The 26,636-nt window shown below is 35.0% G+C and overlaps 1 protein-coding gene across 1 annotated transcript in view; it reads left to right on the forward strand.

Moving 5' to 3' along the window:
- Positions 1-26,636, forward strand: part of kiaa1549la (KIAA1549-like a) — a 71,890-nt gene that overhangs the window by 14,808 nt on the left and 30,446 nt on the right. The window contains exons 2-4 of the mRNA XM_067379942.1: positions 18,538-18,888; positions 22,412-23,017; positions 25,677-25,792. Of these exons, the coding sequence (XP_067236043.1) occupies positions 18,538-18,888; positions 22,412-23,017; positions 25,677-25,792 (1,073 nt within the window). The remainder of the gene's footprint in view (positions 1-18,537; positions 18,889-22,411; positions 23,018-25,676; positions 25,793-26,636) is intronic.

Raw genomic sequence — 26,636 nt, forward strand, 5'->3', positions numbered from 1 at the left:
TCTGTTGTCAATCCGCGTTCACGACTCCGCAGTGACACTGCTGACATGTTATCCGGTACGCCCGAGCTTCGTTTACAGTCTGAGGGAGACGCACGCTGTAAACAAAACAACCTTTGCAAACATGTCTAAGGATTTCGACACAGAGGAAGACTTGCATTTTTTTGCTCAGCCATATTTATTTGAACTCGAATACACGGACGAAGAACTGAAGCCCCGTTCACACCGCCAGCGACGCGCAGCGACAAAGCGACAGGATCCCATTCATTTCAATGGAGCCCTGCCGACTTCCGGCGACAGTGACCGTTGGCCATGGGCGTAGGTTTGGTCTCAGCTTTGGTGGGGACATTTATTTGTTTATTTGTGGGGCTAGCTAATTATAGTTAAAACGGAATATTAAAATGTTTTTACTCTGGCCTTTGTATGTGGCAGAGAGACAGCCCTGGTAACTTACCGTCGGCGTCGTCAACATGCGCGCGCGCGCACACACACCAACCGCTCGCTGCTAGTGCAAGCACAAAAGTAGTCCCGGCCCGCGCGTGTAGCCTGTAAGATACCCCGCCGCCAATCAAATTACGGCGTTTCTTGTACTGTCGTCGTCCTGGCCGTTAGAATCGATCCAAGTAGCAGTGCAAAGGAGCTTGCTAAATATTGGTGGAGACAAATTTGTCATATCAAAATATTGATAGGGACTAGTACCTAGCGTCCCCCCCTAAACCTACGCCCATGCCGTTGGCGACAGAATGTAGGCGTGTCAAGTGATGGGAGACATGCAACAAAAGTTCAGATATTTCAACTTTATGCAAATCAGGAGCAAATTTCACGAGCAACAACCAATAGGAGTGGAGCTTATGTCACCGTCTCGAGTGCAGGCAAGACAGACAGGAATAGTTCCTGAGCGATTTTACTGTTTTATATGATTTGACTGTACATGGATATAATAAAATGATGCGTAGAAAAGAAACTGTCGGCAGTCTTGTGAGTTTGATTCATACATTTTGTGTTGTTAATTATATGATGCTGTGAGCAGTTTAGCACTGCTGCAGTTTCCCTTGCATTGTGATTATTATTAGGGACAAGAAAATTGATTATTTGTCAAATTCGAATGACGTTTTAGTATTTTTTGACAGTATGAGTGAGTTTAATTTGTTGATAGACTGATAGACTCTGCAGTCACAACACTCTACAACAGCAGAATGTTACTTTGAATTATTTTAAACCTAATTCCTTGTCAAATTGGAATGATTTCTTAGTTTTATATATCATTTGTGATTGCATTTTCTATAGATATGATCAGACGTGCAGTCTACCAATGATATTAGAGCGACAGCACTAGGAACGCCCACAAGCGACTTCACAATAGGAGACTAGCGACATGCAGCGAAAAAGTCGCTGGCGGTTTGAACGGGGCTTGAGAGTGATGGAAGAAGCTCCTACACAGCAGCAACCGCTGTCACAAGCAGCATCACTGCGGAGTCGTGAACGCGGATTGACAACAGACCCGGAAGAGAAGACAATGCTGAATAAAGTCGTAGTTTTTTTTATTTTTGGACCAAAATGTATTTTCGATGCTTCAAAAAATTCTAACTAACCCACTGATGTCACATGGACTACTTTGATGATGTTTTTATTACCTTTCTGGACATGGACAGTCTACCGCACATAATTATTCAATGGAGGGACAGAAAGCTCTCGGACTAAATCTAAAATATCTTAATTTGTGTTCCGAAGATGAACGGAGGTCTTACAGGTTTGGAACGACATGAGGGTGAGTCATTAATGACATAATTTTCATTTTTGGGTGAACTAACCCTTTAATCAAACTTAAATTGCATCTGATTAGAGTTAACGAAAATAACATTTTAGTCAACGGGAGAGCAAAAATGTTAATTATTTGTGTTTTAGTGCATTGTTATGGAAATAACATATTTACAACATGATGTACATGTTCTGACTAGCACATAGTTAAAGTTCACTTTTCGCATTTGTGTCATTTTGTGTAGAGTAGGGTCGTCATACGCACCAGTACTACTAGTACCAGTCGGTACAAAAAAAAAAAGTTAATGATACCAGCATTTTTGCAGTACCGGTACCCACTGATATATTCGGTACCTGCTGAAAGACGCTGCATTTGTGCTTGTTCATGTTGGTTTGAGCATCAAAGGTTTCTTTTTACAAGTGTTGAGGGTTGTAGCCAATCACAATCATATGTGCAAGAATGCAGTGGCCCATCAGAGGTGCTAGTCAATACATAGGTCAGAATCCGCTGACTAACACACAAGGTTTTGTTTTGTTTAACACGAGACGCACGCTTGCATACTTTTTCATTAAAATTAATAAAGTGTAACATGATGTAAATAAGAGATTCATTGTATAATTTTTTATTGTAACGTGAGTTTTCGCAAGAGTGCAGAATTCATTGATCTTGCGCTTTAGAGATTGACAGCCTAAGTGATTATAAATGAGGCTCTTCTCTTGTTTTCTGTTTATTACCCATTCACAATTTAGTTTATCATGCTGCTAAGTACACTGCAAGTTGCTGCAGTTTCTGGGTTAAAAACTGTATTTAAATGCGCTATTGAATCAGAAACTGCAATGACTGATAGTGATAGCCAACAGACACCATTTTTAAAGTACTTAATTCAATAGTTTTTGCTCTGGTACCAATTTTTTTCATAAATAGTATGTTTAAATGAAAATAATTCAATTATTGTCATCATGTGCTTTTTTTCTCATGTTCATTGTCATTGACATAACCAAAAAATTGTAAACAAGCGCTTTCGTCAGTAATTTAAATGATTGTTGCTGCAGAATTGGGCTACTTTTAAGTTGTTGCCGCAGGTAAAAAAATTCTGCAGGTTGATTTCCATCCCCGTATGTATGATTTCAGCGCTCCAACACCCCCCGAAGTACAAATTCAGTGGAGAATTCAGCCACACGATGGAGAAAATCGCTATTTTTGGGCACTTTTGTTGCAAAGACCTGGCAACCCTGCATTGGTCATGCATTAATTTGCAAGCCAACTTGGTTTTGAAATTATAAGTAAAATAAGATCTGTGGTTAGCATTACGTAAATAGACTTTCTCGGTTTGTTTAACAACGTGGTTTTATAAGTAAATTTGATTTGTATTTTTTAAAAACATAAGTTGCTAACATGTTGCTACATAAAGACTACAACTGTTGTCCAGTTCGTTAAAGGTGCCATCGAATTGAAAATTGAATTTACCTCGTCATAGTTGAATAACAAGAGTTCATTACATGGAAATGATGTACAGTGAGTCTCAAATACCATGGTTTTACCCTTCTTATGTAAATCTCATTTTGTTTAAAAGACCTCCGAAGAACAGGCGAATCTCAACATAACACCGACTGTTACGTAACAGTCGGGGTGTACGCCCCCAATATTTGCTTATGCCAGCCCATGATCAAGGCATTACACAAGGGCAGCCAGTATTAATGTCTGGATCTGCGCACAGCTGAATCATCAGACTAGATAAACAAGCAAGAACAACAGCGAAAAATGGCAGATGGAGCAATAATAACTGACATGATCCATGATAACATGATATTTTTAGTGATATTTGTAAATTGTCTTTATAAATGTTTCGTTAGCATGCTGCTAATGTACTGTTAAATGTGGTTAAAGTTACCATCGTTTCTTACTGTATTCACGGAGACAAGAGAGCCGTCGCTAGTTTCATTTTTAAACACTTGCAGTCTGTATAATTCATAAACACAACTTCATTCTTTATAAATCTCTCCAACAGTGTGTAATGTTAGCTTTAGCCACAGATCACAGCCTCAAACTCATTCAGAATCAAATGTAAACATCCAAATAAATACCATACTTACGCAATTAGACATGCTGCATAACAAACACTTTGTAAAGATCCATTTTGAGGGTTATATTAGCTGTGTGAACTTTGTTTATGCAATGATAGAGTCGAGAGCTTGGGAGGGGGCAGAGAGCACGAGCAATTAAAGGGGCCGCAGCCTGAATCGGCACATTTCTAATTATGACTCAAAAGGCAGTTAAAAAATTTATTTAAAAAAAATCTATGAGGTATTTTGAGCTGCAACTTCACAGACACATTCAGGGGACACCTTAGACTTATATTACATCTTGTAAAAAAACGTTCGATGGCACCTTTAAGTAAGTAAACTCACATTCTTAAAGTAGTTGTAGTTCTTTTTTAGTAACTTGTTAGCGGAAAGCATATTTATTCTTAGCAAACCAGAGAGAGTGAGACACTCATTCAGTTTTAATGGGGTTTGCAATAACCTGCCTTGCCCTTGCGACTCTTGAGTCAAGTGCTTCAAAGGTGTCCTGTACGAGCTACTGAATATTCCAACATGTTCCGGATGGAATATGGAATCTTTTCCATACTGTGTAAAAATTTATATCACTTCCAGTCAATGCCAGAGCTGAAACTAACCAGGTCTGACAGTTGTGTAATGCAGTGAGAGGCTTTGAAAAGTAAAACAAACATGGGAAAGCATCAGTTGAGCCTGCAGGATTGTGCATGAGGCTGAGGAGACATGCCGTTACGAGGATTGATGGGAAGGGTAGCGTGAAGGCTTGCGGAATTACACTTTTGCTGTGTTGGCATGTTGAGCACTCGGCATCTGATTGCTAATTTCATCTTGAGTCAAAATAAATCAGTCATTGCATGCTTATTGTTTTAGTTCCTTTTCTTAATGATGTAATATGATGATGTAATATTTTCGACTGCATCATTAGTCTTTTTTAAACCTTCGCTGGAGAGTATGATTAGTGTAAGTCAGACACATACACACAGTTTTTTTCCCCCAGACTCGACAGGGACTAAATGACCTACTGAGTTCCTATGCGAGGAAGTCACATGACCCTGTTTATCCAATCAGGCGCTGCTTGGTGATGCTTACACAGATGTGTGATGGTGTTTGCCTCATCAGTTAGAGAGGCTGGAAGGGTACAGGCTGTTATTTTAATCAGATCTGTGTTTGTATCTTCTTCAATAATTCATGCCATCGTCCTTTCAGCTAAACGGAGCCACAGCTTTTATGATTACAGCAGCTCAATGGCTCACTTTTCAGAATTGTGGTATAAATGGGGGAGTCTTAGGAAACCGGTGGCATTATTGGAAGTACATTTTTCTCCACAGTTTACATTTTCATTACTGTGATGCAAAAATCTTATTTTCATCAATGTAATGGTGAAAACAATTAATATAAACAACAATATTGTTTCAATTTATGCTATACATTTATGCTGATTTAAATGTTGTATTACAGTAATTCTGTGCTGGAATACTGTGGTATTACATGTCAATTTTTTCAGTTCTTTTTAGAAAAACATTGTATTATTTGTTTATTTGATGGATACTATTTATATATAGAAACATATTTATGTTAAAGCCACACAACATAATGATGGATGGTGGGAATGGACTGATCAAGTAAAAGATGAATCAATCTTAAATATTTGGTTGGCATTTCATATCTTTCCCATAGATTACACTTACAGTCTGATATTATCTCTACTTTGGCCATTTTGCTACATTTTTCAATATGACTGGAGAAAATGCAGGTCATAATGGAAGAAAAAGAAATTATGGCATGGGCAAATATTACATAGGCTACATCTCAAATATTTGAAGATGTACAGTCTATACAAAAAAGTTCATTGTTAGATAGTTCAAACATATTATGCACTGGTTTTACATCTATGAAATGAGAGAAACCAGTCATTACGCTAAACAGATTAACATGAGACCACATTTTTCTAGCTACTCTCGGTGTTGCTGTTGGGATGGTGCCTTTCCCACCTTTGTTGGAACCGACCAATGACATATTTTGCAGACCGGCTGGGCCAGTTCACACAGAATGAGTTTTTGCATTCCACTACGCTACTTTTCCATTATTTTTCAATGTAAATGCGCCAGATGAATGTGTTTGACCGTTGCACTAATTCTGTAGAGTCTTGCGCATAACACAGCGTTCTACAACCCGAATTCCAGAAAAGTTGGGACGTTATTTAAATTTGAATAAAATGAAAACTAAAAGTCTTTCAAATCACATTGAGCCAATATTTTATTCACAATAGAACATAGATAACATAACAAATGTTTAAACTGAGAAATTTCACAATTTTATGCACAAAATGAGCTCATTTCAAATTTGATGCCTGCTACAGGTCTCAAAATAGTTAGGACAGGGGCGACAAATGGCTGAAAAAGCAAGACATTTTGAAAAGATTTAGCTGGGAGAACATCTAGCAACTAATTAAGTTCAGTGATATCAGGTCTGTAACATGATTAGCTATGAAATGGATGTCTTAGAAAGGCAGAGTCTCTCAGAAGTAAAGACAGGCAGAGGCTCTCCAATCTGTGAAAGAGTGCATAAAAAAGATTGTGGAATACTTAAAAAAAATGTCAAATTGCAAAGGCTTTGCAAATCTCATCATCTACAATGCATAAAATCATCAAAAGATTCAGAGAAACTGGAGAAATCTCTGTGCGTAAGGGACAAAGGCGAAGACCTTTATTGGATGCACGTGGTCTTCGGGCCCTCAGACGACACTGCATCACTCATCGGGATGATTGTGTCCGTGACATTACTAAATGAGCCCAGGAATACTTCCAGAAACCACTGTCAGTAAACACAATCCGCCGTGCCATCTGCAGATGCCAACTAAAGCTCTATTATGCAAAAAGGAAGCCATATGTGAACATGGTCCAGAAACGCTGTTGTGTCCTGTGGGCCAAGGCTCATTTAAAATGGACTGTATGAAAGTAGAAAAGTGTTCTATGGTCAAACGAGTCCAAATTTGACATTCTTGTTGGAAATCACGGACGCCGTGTCCTCCGGGCTAAAAAGGAGGGAGACCTTCCAGCGTGTTATCAGCGTTCAGTTCAAAAGCCAGCATCTCTGATGGTATGGGGGCAGCTTGCTGTGGTTGTTGTCACATTTATTTCTGTTGTTTTATAGCCTGGTAGGGTAATCCATATGTCGTGTAAAAATGCCCAGAGCTTTTATCGCGATCTCGATATGATTATTGCCCAGCCCTACCTTCATGTCATTTCAGTCTCGTATGCCCTCTTTAAATGTATGGCAAGAGCTGCATATAAATCCTTCTGTTGCACCGAAAAAATGACAGCAAATGGGTTTGAAATGATCTGAGGGTGAATAATGTATGATTTTTTTGGATGAACTATGCTGATTAATGCAAAATCTGGAGACATGTTAAATATAATATGCACAGCTTCTTCCTTTTTAAGACAGTGATGTTCAACAAAGACATTGATGCACAGTTCGGCCATGTCATGTTGCTTTTAGACGTGAGCCCAGATGCTTAGCCAGCACTTGAATTATTCAAAGAAGGGCTGTGCTCTGCAGTACTTACCCATCCCAGTGTTCTTAGCAGGTGTGCCACGGTATATCAACTCTAAAAACACATATAGCCATCAGCAGAGGGATAAACTTTAATACAGCTCAAATCTCAAATCTGCTTTCCACTGCTGTTACCTCAGCTCCCCGCCAAGAGCACACTGTTCCCTGTCTCTCAGATTTATCCCCTGTCTCATCTAAAAACAGTGATGGTGTTGGTGTGTGTGGGATGTGCGTGTCCGCCATGCCCCTAATTTCCTTGCTCGCAGCGTTTTAAAATACACTGAAGGATGTGGGTTGTTGCTTAGTTCAAGGGAGGCCCTAAGGTGTTGTTTTTGCACCGGCTGTTCATATATTATGATGCATCCTTTTTCTTTTGCCTTAAGAAAAAAGGAACAGGGATTTTATGCTTTAAAGCGATAGTTCAACCAAAAATGAAACTGCTTTTGTTAATCAACCTCAAACCCATTTGAATGCTGTCAGGTGTCTGAACAAGAACTTCTAGGAATAGAATCTGAATGTAAACAAGAATACCCAAAGCAAATGTGCTGTGTTGTCTTAATTTAGTCTGGCCTCATCCAGCCCTGCCCTGCCGGGAGCAGTTTGTTGAAATTGGAGTCAATTGTTTCTTTTTTTATTTTCTTGCTGGCAGCACTGCGTTGTTTAGTAGCTACAAGCCCATTTTTAAGGAGGTACAGTATGAGCTATGCCCTGTATGCGATTAGTTTACCATTATTGAGTGGCATAATTGTTGTTTTGAAAATCTAATGATTAATGAACAGTGCTAAACAGTTTCAGAAGGAGAACAGAGCTTCACTAAAAAAAAGTACCATGGTATGATAATACCATGTTTTGGGGCATATAACCTTGTATTCTGTAAAGTACCTATGAGTATCATTGAAATATCAGGTAATCATGGCTTTACCGTCTGATATCTTCATGGTACCGAAGTTGAAAAAACAGAATCCAGGTGTTTTTGCTGTATTTTCTTCCACTTACTAGTTTTTTAACCCAGGCTCGTCGGAAAAATTTGCTTTTGGTGACATTTCTGTAAAATGATATTACATTGCTTTGTGAGTGTTTTGTGAAATGTCCAAATAGTGGCACTCAAAGCTTGTTTAGTTTTATTTGAAACATGAATCTGGCAATGTTTTATTATGTTGGTTGTATCACTGCAGTTTCTAAATTAAATGTCCAGCGAGTGGTGCTGAAAGGTCAATGCTCTATTGTAATTTAAACTTTCTTTTGGTTAAAAATTGCCCAAAAACAATTTTTGAGCAAGTACATAACCAGCTAGTGTTCAAAACTATTTCCTTACCTTAGCCCGATTCACAATGGTAAGCTTTTAATAATGTTTTCTAATCCGAGCGGTACTGGTAGGTTTCCGTGGGAAATTCGAGCCTTCCACCATTCGTCTTTGCATCATTACGTCATGTCTGTTTACATAAAGAAGGAGTCCCAGCTAGTAGGCTATATCGCATGTGAAGATGCTGCAAGTGGCAGATCTTTTAAAGCCTTTTCTCACAGCAGCTGGAATAATTAAACTTATCATTTTGTTGGCGGATTGTATGGTATGACAAATTAACGTTAGAGATTAGACTGTACAGAAATTGAAATCTTGTAATGCTTATACACACTAAATACACATAGTCACGCAATGCTGATGTTGGTAACATTAAAGGTGCCCTAGAATCAAAATTTACCTCGGCATAGTTAAATAACAAGAGTTCAGTACATGGAAAAGTCATACATTGAGTTTCAAACCCCATTGTTTCCTCCTTCTTATGTAAATCTCATTTGTTTAAAAGACGCGGATCTCAACATAACACCGACTGTTACGTAACAGTCGGGATCATTAATATGTACGCCCCCAATATTTGCATATATGCTAGCCCATGTTGAAGGCATTAGACAAGGAAAGGCAGTATTAACGTCTGGATCTGTGCACAGACAAGGTAAGCCAGCAAGAACAACAGCGAAAAATGGCAGATGGAGCAATAATAACTGACATGACCCATGATAGCATTATATTTTTAGTGATATTTGTAAATTATCTTTCTAAATGTTTCATTAGCATGTTGCTAATGTACTGTTAAATGTGGTTAAATTTACCATCGTTTCTTACTGTATTTACGGAGACAAGAGCCGTCGCTATTTTCATTTTTTAACACTTGCAGTCTGTATAATTCATAAACAAAACTTCATTCTTTATAAATCTCTCCGAAAGTGTAGCATGAGCCGTTAGCCACAGAGCATAGCCTCAAACTCATACAGAATCAAACGTACACATCAAAATAAATACTTTACTCACATAATTCGAAGCATGCATGACGAACATCTTATAAAGATCCATTTGAGGGTTATATTAGCTGAACTTTGTAAATGCACTGTAATATAGTCGAGAGCTCGTGTGGCAGGGAGCAGGCGAATTAAAGGGGTGGCACGCTGCCAAAATCAGTGTATAGTTAATGATGCCCCAAAATAGGCAGTTAAAAAAAATAATTTAAAAAAATCTATGGGGTATTTTGAGCTGAAAATTTACAGACACATTCAGGAGACACCTTAGACTTATATTACATCTTGTGAAAAGCATTCTTGGGTACCTTTAACAATTTGACAACAAAGTATAACAATAATAATAAATTGCACGGTTTGATGTGATATGAGCTAAGTGATCGTTAGATTTAATCACCATTTGCAGCACGATTTATTTATTTATTGCATATTTGTTACTTACTTGTTCAGATGACATTTTCCGGTGAAAATTCTTATTCCAAGTCTTTCCGAAGTACAGTATCCACTGGTGCAGTGACTGACAGCTATGCATTCTGTGCCGATGCATAACCCATGTAAAGATGATAATTACACATTAATCCACAAATAACTGCAATTGCAGGTTTCAAACAGTGATGGCGACAAAGAGACAAAACTTACAGACTGTAGCTTTAAAAAATAAAGTATCACCATACACTAAACCCAATTCTAAACCCAAATGATAGTGTGAACAAAAGCAAAAGTATAATAAAAATAAAAATGCCATTTTACCATTTTACCTCTTTCACGAGACTCACACGGCTGTACCAGATTAGCTACAGAGTTTACTATGTCAAAAAAGCAATACATATGGAGCTTGTTATATTATAGGTAATATATGATGCAAATGTGATTTATATATATATATATATATATATATACATATATATATATATATAAAATTAATAGGGCAAAAAATGTCTTTTTTGAGTCATAATATAATTTTTTTATCTGTACATGATACTAATGCAGACATGTGTCCACAGCTGAGACTATTGTGCAGCGTCTGTGGTCGGTGTGGAATCATTTTGTTATGCGACATTCAAAGTGCTTTCTCTTCTGAGGATTGATGGGTGTTCGTTTGGACGTCATCCCATTCCATGTCAAAGCATTTAATCTGCTTCATTGCACATAGACTCCCTAATCTGCTTTGCTGTATAATTTTATGATGTTAGAAATATGAATTACCACAGGTTTACAAAAATGTGATTTTTAAATGACAAAATCCTCTTTTGGAAGTTACATTTTTCTAAGTACAAGAAAATGTTCAGACTTACAGAGCACCTATTGATAAAGGAATATTTTACCCGAAACTCACTCCAATGTTGTTCCAAACCCATATGACTTTCTTTATTCTGTGTAACATAAAATATGAAGTTTTAAATAATATACTGTTTTTTCATGACTGAAAAAAGGGACTGGAGATTTCAAGCTTGAAAAGGACACAAAAGCAGCATAAAAGTTTCACAAAAGTTATATAAAAATAGTAGTCAGTGTGTCATATTTCAAGTCTTCTGAGGCTATACAATAGCTTTGAACAGACCTTAAGAACCAGATCAGTCTGATTCATTGATGAATTAATCATGTCGTATTTTTGAAGCAGATCAATAGGTTCACTCAAAAGAATGATTCATTCACAAATTGCTTTTTCCACTTTTAACTGATTTGTTCACAATTTAACATTTACAGTGAATAAAGACTTATATTTCAGTCTATTTCTCACACAAACATATCAAATGGCTTTTGAAGAACTGGAATATAGTCATATGTACCACTTTTGAGGTTCATTTTTGTCAGTTCAGAGCTTGAGAGTGTATTCCTTTCATTGGGGAAAAATCGCCAGATATTGTACAAAAATTGTGTTCATATGGGTTTGGAAATTATGTGAACTATCCCTTTAAATCTTTAATTTTATGACAAACAGATGTAATGCTGTTACCTTCGCAATGCCACAACAAGATGCAACAAAAGCAGATGGGATCTATGAATAGACTACGGATGCGGATCTGTCCTGCTGGAATGGCGTGACTCCATGCTTCGGTTCCCCATATACTCCCTCATGGGCTTCAGTGGCTTTGGCCTGTTACCCATCAGCCCCCTCCACCACCTGTCCTCATAATGGAGGAGGTCCATGTCTTTCTAGCCCACTGATGTCTACAATATGCAGTGGCTTTGTCCCTCAATATAAAACACGTCCTTCATTTTTAACACTTGACGTTATTGATTAGAAAGCTCCCACATATAGAACAATATGCAGTGGGACCTGTTTGAGACCAGGCCATCCACTTGGGTCAGTGATGGATGAAGCCTTTTTGGCATTTACCATCCTGTCTTCCAATCAACTTGCTCCGTCCTGCCTAGCAGTAGGGTTTGATTGGCTCAGCTCACTGACCCAAGTCATGTGAGCCATTACGGGTACGTAAATCTCAGGCCGGCAGCAAGCGTACTTAAATGTCTAGAGCTCTAGAGTTTATTGCTATCCCGTTCACAGGAAGTGCAGTCATTAGGATGATGGGTTGGATGTACACCCAGAGCCCCCTTCACACGACATCTCATCTTCTCTCTAGCTGCCTGTTAATCAGGACAATCCCATATGTTCGAACTGTCAGAGCAGGTGGCTATCTGTTGGAGGATAGGAATTCAACGTGACCGCTTACAGAACCTGCACACACATCCATCCATCCATCCATCCATCTATCTATCTAATTCTGACTAGTATGTAACTTAGTTCACACTCACTTGAGCTTTTGCGTCATTTTGTGCAGATAATATTACGTTTATGTTGTGTATATGTCTAATAGGATATGATTTGTTGAGTTAATTAACCCAATAACAAAGCACCTTAGAGCTTTAGGTTGTTCACTAGGAACACAGTAAGAGAGTGAGAAAGGGACCAAGAGAGCTCGCAGCACCCAAGTAAACCCTGCACATTTCTAATTTGGTCCTCCGGCTAAAGGATTTATGATTAATGTCCACAAGTCACTATATTGTATGACTCCGTCCATGTTATGTTCCCCAAGATAAAAATAAAGTAAAGAGCTGTAAAGGTCGATTAATCATGATATTAATCATCTCGGATGGACTCGCCAGCAGTCGGGATGGTAGTCGATTTTCTTTTCTGAGATGTTAAGCAAGCTAAATAATTCAAAGACACCCAAGAGAGTGTTATTGTAGAGGGACTTAAAAAAAGTGTAAAAAAAAAACTTGTCTTCACTATACATAAAAATATATTTTTCTTAAATAGCAAGAGCCGTCTAATTTTTTTTTTGTATTTTTTTTTACAATAAAAATGTCTACATTGTGAGAGTTGTTTTCAGAGAATATATTTCAAATTCAGTTTAATTTCTTGTTGTAAGCATAAATCTCACAAAAATATTATTTATGTTTTTAAAAATGAAAAGAAAAATATCTTTACGGAAGAGGATTAGGGCCAAGCAATAATAAAAAAATAAAACCATCTCGAGATTAAAGTTGTTAAATTTTGAGAAAAAACTCATTAAATTTTGAGAAAAAAGTCGAGATAAAATGTTGAGAATAAAGTCATAAAATTATGAGGAAAAAGTTGTTAAATTACGAGAACAAATTCGTTAAATTATGAGAAAAATGTAGAGAAAAAAAATCGTGATAAAACGTTGAGAATAAAGTCATTAAATTAACAATTTTATTCTCGTAATTTAACAAATTTGTTCTCGTAATTTAACAACTTTTTTCTCGTAAATTAATGAGTTTATTCTCGTAATTTAATGACTTTATTCTCAACATTTTATCTCAACTTTTTTCTCGAAATTTAATGAGTTTGTTCTTGTAATTTAATTACTTTTTTCTTGTAATTTAATTACTTTATTCTCAACATTTTATCTCGACTTTTTTCTCGAAATTTAACGAGTTTGTTCTCGTAATTTAATGACTTTTTTCTCGTAATTTAACAAGTTTATTCTCAACATTTTATTTAGACTTTTTTCTCGAAATTTAACGACATTTTTCTCATAATTTAATGAATTTGTTCTCATAATTTAACGACTTTTTTCTCGTAATTTAACGAGTGTATTCTCAACATTTTATCTCGACTTTTTTCTCGAAATTTAACGAGTTTGTTCTCGTAATTTAATTAATTTTTTCTCGTAATTTAACAAATTTATTCTCAACATTTTATTTAGACTTTTTTCTCTAAGTTTAACGACATTTTTCTCATAATATAACGAATTTGTTCTCATAATTTAACGACTTTTTTCTCGTAATTTAACGAGTGTATTCTCAACATTTTATCTCGACTATTTTCTCGAAATTTAATGAGTTTGTTCTCGTAATTTAATTACTTTTTTCTCGTAATTTAACAAGTTTATTCTCAACATTTTATTTAGACTTTTTTCTCGAAATTTAACGACATTTTTCTCATAATTTAATGAATTTGTTCTCATAATTTAACGACTTTTTTCTCGTAATTTAACGAGTGTATTCTCAACATTTTATCTCGACTTTTTTCTCGAAATTTAACGAGTTTGTTCTCGTAATTTAATTAATTTTTTCTCGTAATTTAACAAATTTATTCTCAACATTTTATTTAGACTTTTTTCTCTAAGTTTAACAACATTTTTCTCATAATATAATGAATTTGTTCTCATAATTTAACGACTTTTTTCTCGTAATTTAACGAGTGTATTCTCAACATTTTATCTCGACTTTTTTCTCGAAATTTAACGAGTTTGTTCTCGTAATTTAATGACTTTTTTCTCGTAATTTAACAAGTTTATTCTCAACATTTTATTTAGACTTTTTTCTCGAAATTTAACGACATTTTTCTCATAATTTAATGAATTTGTTCTCATAATTTAACGACTTTTTTCTCGTAATTTAACGAGTGTATTCTCAACATTTTATCTCGACTTTTTTCTCGAAATTTAACGAGTTTGTTCTCGTAATTTAATTAATTTTTTCTCGTAATTTAACAAATTTATTCTCAACATTTTATTTAGACTTTTTTCTCTAAGTTTAACGACATTTTTCTCATAATATAACGAATTTGTTCTCATAATTTAACGACTTTTTTCTCGTAATTTAACGTGTATTCTCAACATTTTATCTCGACTTTTTTCTCGAAATTTAACGAGTTTGTTCTCGTAATTTAATTACTTTTTCCTCGTAATTTAACAAGTTTATTCTCAACATTTTATTTAGACTTTTTTCTCGAAATTTAACGACATTTTTCTCATAATTTAATGAATTTGTCCTAAGAATTTAACAACTTTTTTCTCATAATTTAATGAGTGTATTCTCAACATTTTATCTCGACTTTTTTCTCGAAATTTAACGAGTTTGTTCTTGTAATTTAATTACTTTTTTCTTGTAATTTAATTACTTTATTCTCAACATTTTATCTCGACTTTTTTCTCGAAATTTAACGAGTTTGTTCTCGTAATTTAATTACTTTTTTCTCGTAATTTAACAAGTTTATTCTCAACATTTTATTTAGACTTTTTTCTCGAAATTTAACGACATTTTTCTCATAATTTAATGAATTTGTTCTCATAATTTAACGACTTTTTTCTCGTAATTTAACGAGTGTATTCTCAACATTTTATCTCGACTTTTTTCTCGAAATTTAACGAGTTTGTTCTCGTAATTTAATTAATTTTTTCTCGTAATTTAACAAATTTATTCTCAACATTTTATTTAGACTTTTTTCTCTAAGTTTAACAACATTTTTCTCATAATATAATGAATTTGTTCTCATAATTTAACGACTTTTTTCTCGTAATTTAACGAGTGTATTCTCAACATTTTATCTCGACTTTTTTCTCGAAATTTAACGAGTTTGTTCTCGTAATTTAATGACTTTTTTCTCGTAATTTAACAAGTTTATTCTCAACATTTTATTTAGACTTTTTTCTCGAAATTTAACGACATTTTTCTCATAATTTAATGAATTTGTTCTCATAATTTAACGACTTTTTTCTCGTAATTTAACGAGTGTATTCTCAACATTTTATCTCGACTTTTTTCTCGAAATTTAACGAGTTTGTTCTCGTAATTTAATTAATTTTTTCTCGTAATTTAACAAATTTATTCTCAACATTTTATTTAGACTTTTTTCTCTAAGTTTAACGACATTTTTCTCATAATATAACGAATTTGTTCTCATAATTTAACGACTTTTTTCTCGTAATTTAACGTGTATTCTCAACATTTTATCTCGACTTTTTTCTCGAAATTTAACGAGTTTGTTCTCGTAATTTAATTACTTTTTTCTCGTAATTTAACAAGTTTATTCTCAACATTTTATTTAGACTTTTTTCTCGAAATTTAACGACATTTTACTCATAATTTAATGAATTTGTCCTAAGAATTTAACAACTTTTTTCTCATAATTTAATGAGTGTATTCTCAACATTTTATCTCGACTTTTTTCTCGAAATTTAACGAGTTTGTTCTTGTAATTTAATTACTTTTTTCTTGTAATTTAATTACTTTATTCTCAACATTTTATCTCGACTTTTTTCTCGAAATTTAACGAGTTTGTTCTCATAATTTAATGACTTTTTTCTCGTAATTTAACAAGTTTATTCTCAACATTTTATTTAGACTTTTTTCTCGAAATTTAACGACATTTTTCTCATAATTTAATGAATTTGTTCTCATAATTTAACGACTTTTTTCTCGTAATTTAACGAGTGTATTCTCAACATTTTATCTCGACTTTTTCCTCGTAATTTAACAAGTTTATTCTCAACATTTTGTTTCGACTTTTTTCTCAAAATTTAATGAGTTTTTTTCTCGAAATTTAACAACTTTAATCTTGAGATGGTTTTATTTTTTTTATTATTGCTTGGCCCTAATCCTCTTCCGTATATCTTAAACTTAGTTCAAGATATATTATCTGAAAACAAGTATTATTATCTTTATAAAAGATGTGTCTTGTTTTAAAGATGTTTAGATATCGTCCTGATACCCAGCATTTCATTTTTGTCACAGTGATAAATCGGAGTGTATCTCGACGAAAACATTCTGGGCAGTATTATCCAAAAGCATTGTAAGGCTATGATGATTGTAGCTCTATTGGTGGCAATGGTTCTACGATCAACTTAGGCTTATGATGCTTTTGGGAAACGCTGCCCTGGGGCCCGTTCTTCGTACGTCGCTAACTCAGTTAGCTGGATTTGATTGTTGAGTATTTGGCATGATCTTGGATCGTTTGGTTCTTCGAAGCTCATCCTAGACTTGTGTAGTGTCATAATATAGACACCGACAGTTTTACTCTGTGAGAGATTCATTCGTGAGGGAATAATTACGTAATATTTTTTATTGGAGTTTTACACACAGATGTACAGATGTCTATGCCATACATGCATTTGTGCATTTGAACCGCGACATATATTATTGGAGTGGCTTGATGAAGCGCAGGAGATGCAGATAACTTGATCTTGACCCTTAAGAAACTTTAATTAATGCTGTCAAATATGCTTCAAAGGTAAATTAGTTGCTAATTACAACATTGAAATAAAAAATTGAATGTACAAATAATAGAAATTGTGAAAATAATTGGCCTAAATAATTGGGTAATCATGTAAAAAAAAAAAAAATAGTGCACATTTAATTTATCTAACATTTATGTCGTTCTTCTGTCATTTATTCGCTTGGCTGTTTCCTTATAAATGTCTAGAAATTCGTTTCATCAGTTTTTCGTCAGGTGTCTTTTCTCATTCTATGATGTCATTACGTTGCCGTCTTGACAGCCAATCGCTGCATTGCTGATCAGTGTTTCTACTATCGATACATATCCCCTTTTAAGCCAACACATGAACGCGCAATTATCTCAGATAACTCAATCCAGCGATACTAATCATACACAACAGGTGTGTTCGAAGAACCCAATTAGCCGGATCATGATTAGCACGATGATATCATCTTGGATGTGTCATTTGATCTCGGATGTAATAAGCGACGTACGAAGAACGGGCCCCAGGTCTTTTTTTAGAGTAATCAAATGTTTGGGGGCGTGTTTCCGCCACTATATTAGAAAAAGTAATTGTGCTTTTTTTAATCTCACAATTCAAACTTTTTTTTCTCACAATTGTGAGTTTACATCTTCCAATTGAGACATAAACTTGCAATTGAGTTATAAAGTCCGAACTGTGAGATGCAAACTCATAATTCTGAGGAATAAAGTCAGAATTACAAGATTGCAAATCTGACTTTTTTCTCACAATTGCAAGTTTATATCTCGCAATTCTGAAATATAATATAAAAAACTAACAATACGAGATAAAAACATCCACTATGGCTACCAGAACAGAGAAATTTTGAGTGTAAATATAACAAATTATCACTAAAAATAGTTCAGTGTAATTAAAATTTATTATTTTCCCCACAGTTTGTATGAGCTATATATTTTTACTCATATTATGAAAGTATTGCACTGTTAGCTTAGCAAGATGTTAACGGCAAACTCTATTGAAATCAATTGTGAATCTAGACTTTGGTGCGAAATGTGCCAAAATATAGTGTTCCAAAATGGTAATTTACTGTAAAATATTCCATGACAGTTAGGATGCTCCCTTAGAAGACAGCTTATGCTGGCAGTTAGGCTTGTTTCTCCCTTATTTTTTCCCTTAATTATTCCACTGTCTCAAATACCTTGAGAGCAATTAAATCCAGTGCATTATCATTAATGCCCATTAAACATCAGTGTGTGCCATTAGGTTCACAATCTTAACGCAGCTGCCTCTAATGCCATTGAGTATTTAAAATCTTGGCTCGACAAATGAAATCATATATTTTTAGATTTTCATTTGGTGTATTAGCATCTATAAGAGTAATGTTTATTATTTTGCACCATAACTTCTCCTTTTATTTTATTACCAGATGAAGCAAAGCTGGAGGCATCTGGGCAACCCTTCAGCCCTTCCCAGGATCCGACTGGAGCCCCAAACATTACAGTCTCATCGTCATTACTGGAGGACGAAGACTTTGCCTCGCAGTTTCACTCCCCACCAGCGAGGGCAGAAAGCACAAGGGAGCAGCCTGTGTTCGCCTCAGTGCAGACCCTGCAGGTTGCAGAGACAGAGCCTCAGGCGCTGGTGCATTCTCTGCCCTCCCCACCCGGCAACAGTGACAATCGCACCAATCAAAAGTCCCCTGGGGAGCTGGCCGTCAGAGTGCCAAATCCACCATCCCCGGCACAGAAAATCAACAGTGTCTTGACCACTAGCTCAGGTAACGCTCGATTGTGAGGTGTTGAATGAATGCTGGTACAAAAATCAAGTTCTATATTTAAAGATGTCTCTTTTCAGGGACTTTGCTGATTTGTTGTTGTCGTCATCCCTTCTTCATCATTTTTTCATCATTATCATCAACGTCATCATCATTTTCAAGGTCATTGTGTTTGTTGTTACTGTCATCATCATCATCATCATCAAAAATAATCCCTTTAAAGTCAACATGAAAGTGCATTCACATCAACACAACATGACATTTCTGAGTAAAACAGTATTTTAGTCAAACAATTTAGGACTTCATCAGGCATTGACTGGATCATGAAATATTAGACTATGATGTTATTGTTAAAAAACTTTTGAAAGAAATTAAAGGTGCCCTAGAATTAAAAATTGAATTACCTTGGCATAGTTGAATAACAAGAGTTCAGTACATGGAAATGACAACAGTGAGTCTCAAACACCTTTGTTCCTCCTTCTTATATAAATATAATTTGTTTAAAAGACCTCAGAAGAACAGGCGAATCTCAACATAACACCGACTGTTATGTAACAGTCTGGGTGTACGCCCCCGATATTTACATATGCCAGCCCATGATCGAGGCATTAGACAAGGGCAGCCAGTATTAACGTCTGGATGTGCACAGCTGAATCATCAGACTAGGTAAGCAAGCAAGGAAAACAGCAAAAAATGGCAGATGGAGCAATAATAACTGACATGATCCATGATAACATGATATTTTTAGTGATATTTGTAAATTATCTTTCTAAATGTTTTGTTAGCATGTTGCTAATGTACTGTTAAATGTGGTTAAAGTTACCATCGTTTCTTACTGTATTCACGGAGACAAGAGCCGTCGCTATTTTCAGTATTAAACACTTGCAGTCTGTATAATTCATAAACACAACTTCATTCTTTATAAATCTCTCCAACAGTGTAGCATTAGCCGTTAGCCACGAAGCACCATCAAACTCATTCAGAATCAAATGTAAACATCCAAATAAATACAATACTCACATAATCCAACGCATGCATGCAGTATGCATGATGAACACTTTGTAAAGATCCATTTTGAGGGTTATATTAGCTGTGTAAACTTTGTTTATGCACTTATTAAGGCAAGCGCGAGCTCCGTGGGCGGAGAGCACGAGATTTAAAGGGGCCGCAACCCTGAATTGGCGCATTTCTAATTATGCCCCAAAATAGGCAGTTAAAAAATTAATAAAAAAAAAACTATGGGGTATTTTGAGCTGAAACTTCACAGACACATTCAGTGGACACCTTAGACTTATATTACATCTTGTAAAAAAACATTCGATGGCACCTTTAATGCTTTAATTCAGCAAGGATGCATTAAAATAACCAGTGATAGTAAAGACATTTATAATTTTACAAAAGATCTCTGTTTGAAATGAATGTTCATTGGATCTTTCTATTCATCAAAGAATCTTGAAAAATAAATGTATCATGGTTTCCACAAAAATATTAAACATCAGAACTGTTGTCAACACTGATAATAACAAGTAATTTTTATTGAGCAGCAAATCACCATATTAGAATGATTTCTGAAGGATCATGTGACACTGAAGACTGGAGTAATGATGCTGAAAATTCAGTAAATATAAAGTCAGAATTACGTGTTATAAAGTCAGAATTGCGAGATATAAACTTGTTCTCGCAATTGCGAGTTTATATATTTATATAATTTTGACTTCATTTCTCAGAATTGTGAGATATAAACTTGCAATTATGAGTTATAAAGTCAAATTCTGAGGAAAAAAGACTGACTTTTTTTTCTCAGAATTGTGACTTTATATCATGCAATTCTGACTTTATAACTCGCAATTGCGAGTTTATATCATGCAATTCTGACTTAACTCCCAATTGTGAGTTTATATTGCGCAATTCTGACTTTATAACTCACAATTGCAAGTTTAGATCACGTAATTTCAGAGAAAAAAAGTCACAATTATCTTTTTTATTTTTTATTCTGTGGCGGAAACAAGCTTCCATACATAAGAGACTTAGCTTTCTTAAAGGGTACCTATTATGCCCCTTTTCACAAGAAAAGTAATGTAAGTCTCTGGTGCCCCCAGAATGTGTCTGTGAAGTTTCAACTCAAAATACCCCACAGATCATTTATTATAGCTTGTCAAATTTGCCCCTATTTGGGTGTGAGCAAAACATGCCATTTTGGTGTGTGTCCCTTTAAATTTAAATTAGCTGCTGCTCCCGGTCCGATTTCCAAAAGAGGGCGGAGCTTTAACAACTTTGGTTGCTCAACAACAACAAAGCAGGACAATCTCACGCAGTCAAAATGACAATTGTCAGTAAAGGTGTTCAGTCTTACATTGTTCAAACCGGAGTCCGACACTGATGGAGAGACTCAGGAAGAAGTTACAACTTTTAGAATGCAACTGGACATTTCTGAATGGTTAGTGGATACATATATGTTACTCTATACTCTAAATAGTGTTCTGTGCTCATCCCTGCAGCCAACGACAGAACAGTTAGCATGCTTTGCTCGAACTTTTGCCATGGCATTAGAACTAGTACACCACTTTCGCTTGCGAAAACAAAATGGCGGCGCCGTGGGTGAAAACTTGTCAATTAAGGGGCGGTAATATTATAATAAGATCCCCTTCCTACGTCGCTAGGGGAGCGAAATCTGAGCTGGTTGTTTTTTCATATGCTTGCAGAGAAAGGCTTGCCAAAACAAAGTTACTGGGTTGTCCTTTTTCACGTATTCGGGGACCCCATTATGGGACATAAACAATAAAATAGTCTAGGGTTGTCAAACGATTAATCATGATTAATCGCATACAAAATAAAAGTTTGAGTTTGCCTAATATATGTGGGTGTACTGTGTATAATTATTATGTATATATAAATACAAACACATACATATACACATATATATTTGAGAAATATTTACAAGTATATGTATTTATTTATATTTTTATATATATTATATATAAATAATTTTTTAGTACATTAATAACATATTTCTCTTAAATATATACATTAATTTGTGTGTATTTATATATACATATTAATTACACACATTACTCACACATATATTATACAAACTCAAACTTTTATTTTGTATAATCGCGATTAATCGTTTGACAGCCCTAAAATAGTCACATTTTCATATGTCCCCATCAAAGACTAAAACATTTGACCCCAAAATTTTCAATTTTGATTTCATGTTGACATTAAAGCTAGTGAATGTAATTTTTGTGCATGCCATCTAGCCTGACACCACAAAATCTGTTTGTCTGATCAATAATAATTTTAAATGAAAATAAAATTATTATCTTCAGTTATATTTGGTTTGTTGATGCTAGTGGTACAAAAATCACACACTTCAACAAGTCCTGCTACTGAATATTCCCCAGAGCTACATATGTCCTGTCCCTCATGTCCTATGTGTCATTCTTCACAATCAGCTAGCATTCATATGTCCTCAATCTCATTTCCTGCTTCTGAGGTGGTTCACTTAAACGTTCTCTGCTTTCAGATGAGAATCTCAGTGAATTCCCCAGGAATCCTGATCTACCCACTGCCCCGGGTTCCTCTTTCATGACTGTGGCAGACACAGACGCCACTCTCACTAACAATGTGACAACTTCGGTCTCCATTTCCGCTTTTAACGTCACCTCTCCTGAAAGGGCTGAAAATGCTTCGTCTGGCACTTCAGCCCACAGCAACTCCCACACTGTGACCAGCGACAGTCTCCAACTCACCACAGTGACCACAACGACTGCCACGCCCTTAACTGTGACATCCTTGACTGTGACTCCGCCCACCGCGGTCGTTGTGGCGAAAGAGGTCGCGACCACTATGCCGACCACAACGGCCACCCAAACCACAACAACCAAGACGGAACCACCGACGACGACAACCACCACCACAACCACTACGACAACTACTACCACCACCACAAAAGTAGCACCAACAACCACAAAACCACCCACAACCACTTTAGCAACTACGCCAATGACAACCCCTCTTCAAACCACCGCTGTATCTACCTCTGGAAGTATTGCGACTGAAAGAAACATCCCTACTACTGACAGTGCTCCTTTGACCTGTAATGTGACCGAAAGGTTATGGGTGAAAACAGGTAAGCCCGTTTACCATATTAGCGTTTATCTGCACGTGTCTGCATTGTTTGGCGATAATTCGGTAAAGAAATTATGCCAATTTTGTAAGGAGGCAAATGCGGCCACAAATCTATGCTGAATGCAATTTACATTCTATTACAACAAATTTAGCGGCTCATTAAACCGAATTGTTGAAATAATATTGTGTGCAAAAGTGCTGCCAGTGTGTGAATTTACCACTGCGAGTGTTTTTGCATGTACACTGTTTTTGTTTAATCAACAGGTGTTGTGCCGAATTTCGACCCCCCTGCAAGATTATTACCCCCCCTAGTATTTTAGGAGTAGGCGTGGAGGAGGGGTTAGGATTAGGGGTGGGGAGCCAGTGCTATTCAGAGGCAAATTCAGAGGCAATACACGCATACATCGTCTCAATCGTGTATTTATTGTCTTGAAAAGTGTTTATCTGGATGCATGCCGAAGACATGCCGTCAATTCCTGGTTCATTTTCTTCTTTATATGAATTTTTGGCCTGAAGGTGTACCCTCCGGCTGCAAGTATGAATTGAAAACACAGTATCCAGCACTCATACTGATGACAATAAATATTGAATGAGTATTACTCTGTATATAAAATTGACATAAACATATAAGAATCCATCAATATTTCTCCAAATGTGCATGCTTTTATAAATAAAAGCATATATGAAATGCCATAGAGGTAACATAATTGTTCAGACACTTTGCATCACAGAAATGCATTATATTTTAAAGAATATAATAGATTACCATTATTTTAAATTGAGCTGAGACATGATTATAGAGGGTTTTTTTCACAGCCTACCTGACTGAAAGGCCTCATTAATATGCAAGTCATTTCAGGTCATTATTATGTGATTCTTTTGTCTTCTCAGGTGTAAATGACCCATTATTCATGATGATTTATGCCTCCACGCATACTGTGAAAAAATTAAATATATTGTTTTATATGAAGGAGTAGGCAGCATAATTTTTACATAATTCTGAAGCAAAAACTTTAGACAACCTCCAATACCCAGAAGTCTTGTCAATACAGATTTAATATACTTTTTTTGGCCTTATTTCAGTGACTTAAGTTTTTTTGTTTTTTCAATATCCATGCATAAACATTATTCCTTCAAAAACAAAAACATGTACATACATATTCCTCACATATAATTGTAGCCTAGTTTGTGTTGAATACAGTGTAATGACACTTGTGTCATTAATAATGTTTATGAACAACTGAAAAAAGCACAAATGTCAGGGCATGTCAAAAATTCCCCAGGCCCCAAATCAGCCTCAGACTCCAGAGGGTTAAGATTAGGCAATCATATAGCGACTTCAACGAGGGGGCAATAATTTGGCAGGGCGTCAAAATTCGGCACAACACCGCCAACATGGAACATTGTATCTAAACTTAAACAATGTTTGTAGGGGAAAATTTGTTACGTTTTAAGTAAAACCCAGTCAGCACACCTACATTTTTTCCAGTTACCCTGGTTTTGCTTTGCATGTAAATGCTTTTGGGGTTTACTGTGCAATGTGTTAGTTCACATTGAGATTGGAGAGAAAAAAATGTATTAATTATTTTATTAATTACTAAAAACATAAAGAATTTATTCAGAAAGTTCTTTAATGATGTTTTTAAAAAGTTCTCATTAGGAAAAAACATTTAGATTTCCAATTGAATATTAAACTCTTACAAAAAAATCATAAAAGATCTTTTACTGTGATTTATTTATTGTCAATATACTTTAAACTATTCTGTTCTGTGATATGGCATGAAAATTATTTTATTTTTTATTATATATTAAAAGTTTATATAAAAATTATGTATGGATTTGTTTGGGTGTTATCTAATAATTTTTTTAATTTTATTTTGCTTCATTAACAGTTTCATATATAGGATTTATCCATGTCAAAGGTATAAAAATAGATTTTTTTTAGTTCAACTGACTTAATACTTTAATTAATAATATAATTTTTGTGTAAATTTTAAATAAATTTAAGTGTACTTTTTGTATATCCCTCTAGTGATTGTTTGTTTTCTCATAAATAATAATTATATAATAATTATATAATAATATAATAAATAATTAATTTATATATATAATTATTTATATAATAAATAATTTAAAAAAATATGATTTATTAAAATAAAAATGAATTATTAATGCACATGTAAATCTTTACAAAAGGATTTTAAAATGACCTGATTTTCTTTTAATTGGCAGTGTTTTGTGCATGTAAGCGCACTGAGATAGCTTAAAATATTTTAGTGTTTGCAATTAGATTTTAATTTTAATTAAAAACAAATAATAAACAGCTATGGAAAAATGAATAAACATGCAGTAAAATGAAAAAAAAAAAGATTTTGACATTTAAATTATGCTCAGCTCATTACAACAGAGCCAAATGACAAAACCAATGTACTAGTGTACGTATCTTGTAAAGGGCTGTATTATGCAAATTATATTATGCCATAATTTTACTCCTCCTCGCCGACATTCTACAGTGACAGCATATGCACTGCAGTGAAACCAACATATGTTCACTGTAAACAGACATGTTCACAGGCATGATCGTGTCCCTCGGGATCTGGACTGCTTTGATATGCTTAGAAAATCATGATTTTCACGTGTTGTATCATTTCTTCCCTCAGTGCTGTCCATCCAGATGCGACGAAATCGCCTAGAAGCTGGAATGAGACAGAACCTGTCTAAAGGTTTCACACAGGCACTTCAGAAAGCATTCAACGACAGCAACATCCAGGTTCAGGTTGGTAGTTTTGCATTGTTAGTTAATAATAAGGAAAACATCTTTTATCAAAAGTTCAAAAGTATGGGATCGCTAATGTTTTTGAAAGAAGTCTCTTATGCTCACCTAGGCTGCATTTATTTGATCAAAAACACATTAAAAATAGTAATATTGGGAAATATTATTACAATTTACAATAACTGTTTTCTATTATAATATATTTTAAAATGTCATTTATTCCTGTGATGGCAAAGCTGAATTTTCAGCATCATTACTCCAGTCCTCAGTGTCACATGATCCTTCAGAAATCATTCTAATATGATGATTTACTGCTCAAGAAACATTTCAAATTATTATCAATATTGAATATTTTTTTGTGGAAACCATGATACATAGTTTTCAGGGTTATTTGATTTACAGAACATCTGAAAGCCTATCTGACACCAACAACCATGCCACATTCAAAGTCACAGAAATCACTTTTCTTCCCCATTCTGATGCTCATTTTGAACTTCAGCAGATCATCTTGACCATGTCTACTACATGCCTAAATGCATTGAGTTTCTGCCATGTGATTGGCTGTTTAGATATTTGCATAACGAGCAGTTGAACAGGTGTACCTAATAAAGTGGCCAGTAACCTCATCACATTTCATATTTATTTTGTCAATTGGCATCACGGATATATGTATATATAAAAAAAGTATTTCATGTTGTACAGTAGTATGCTTAATCAAAACCCTTTTCTTTCTCTTCCACTGCAAGTACAACATGAAATGAGAAATGCAAAATAAATAATGAAAATAACAAATCAGAATAGTTTGTTGCCATTGGAAACACAGTAAAATATGCCTTATACAGTAGAA

This window comes from Chanodichthys erythropterus, chromosome 24 (assembly GCF_024489055.1).
Source record: "Chanodichthys erythropterus isolate Z2021 chromosome 24, ASM2448905v1, whole genome shotgun sequence".
NCBI lineage: Eukaryota > Metazoa > Chordata > Actinopteri > Cypriniformes > Xenocyprididae > Chanodichthys > Chanodichthys erythropterus.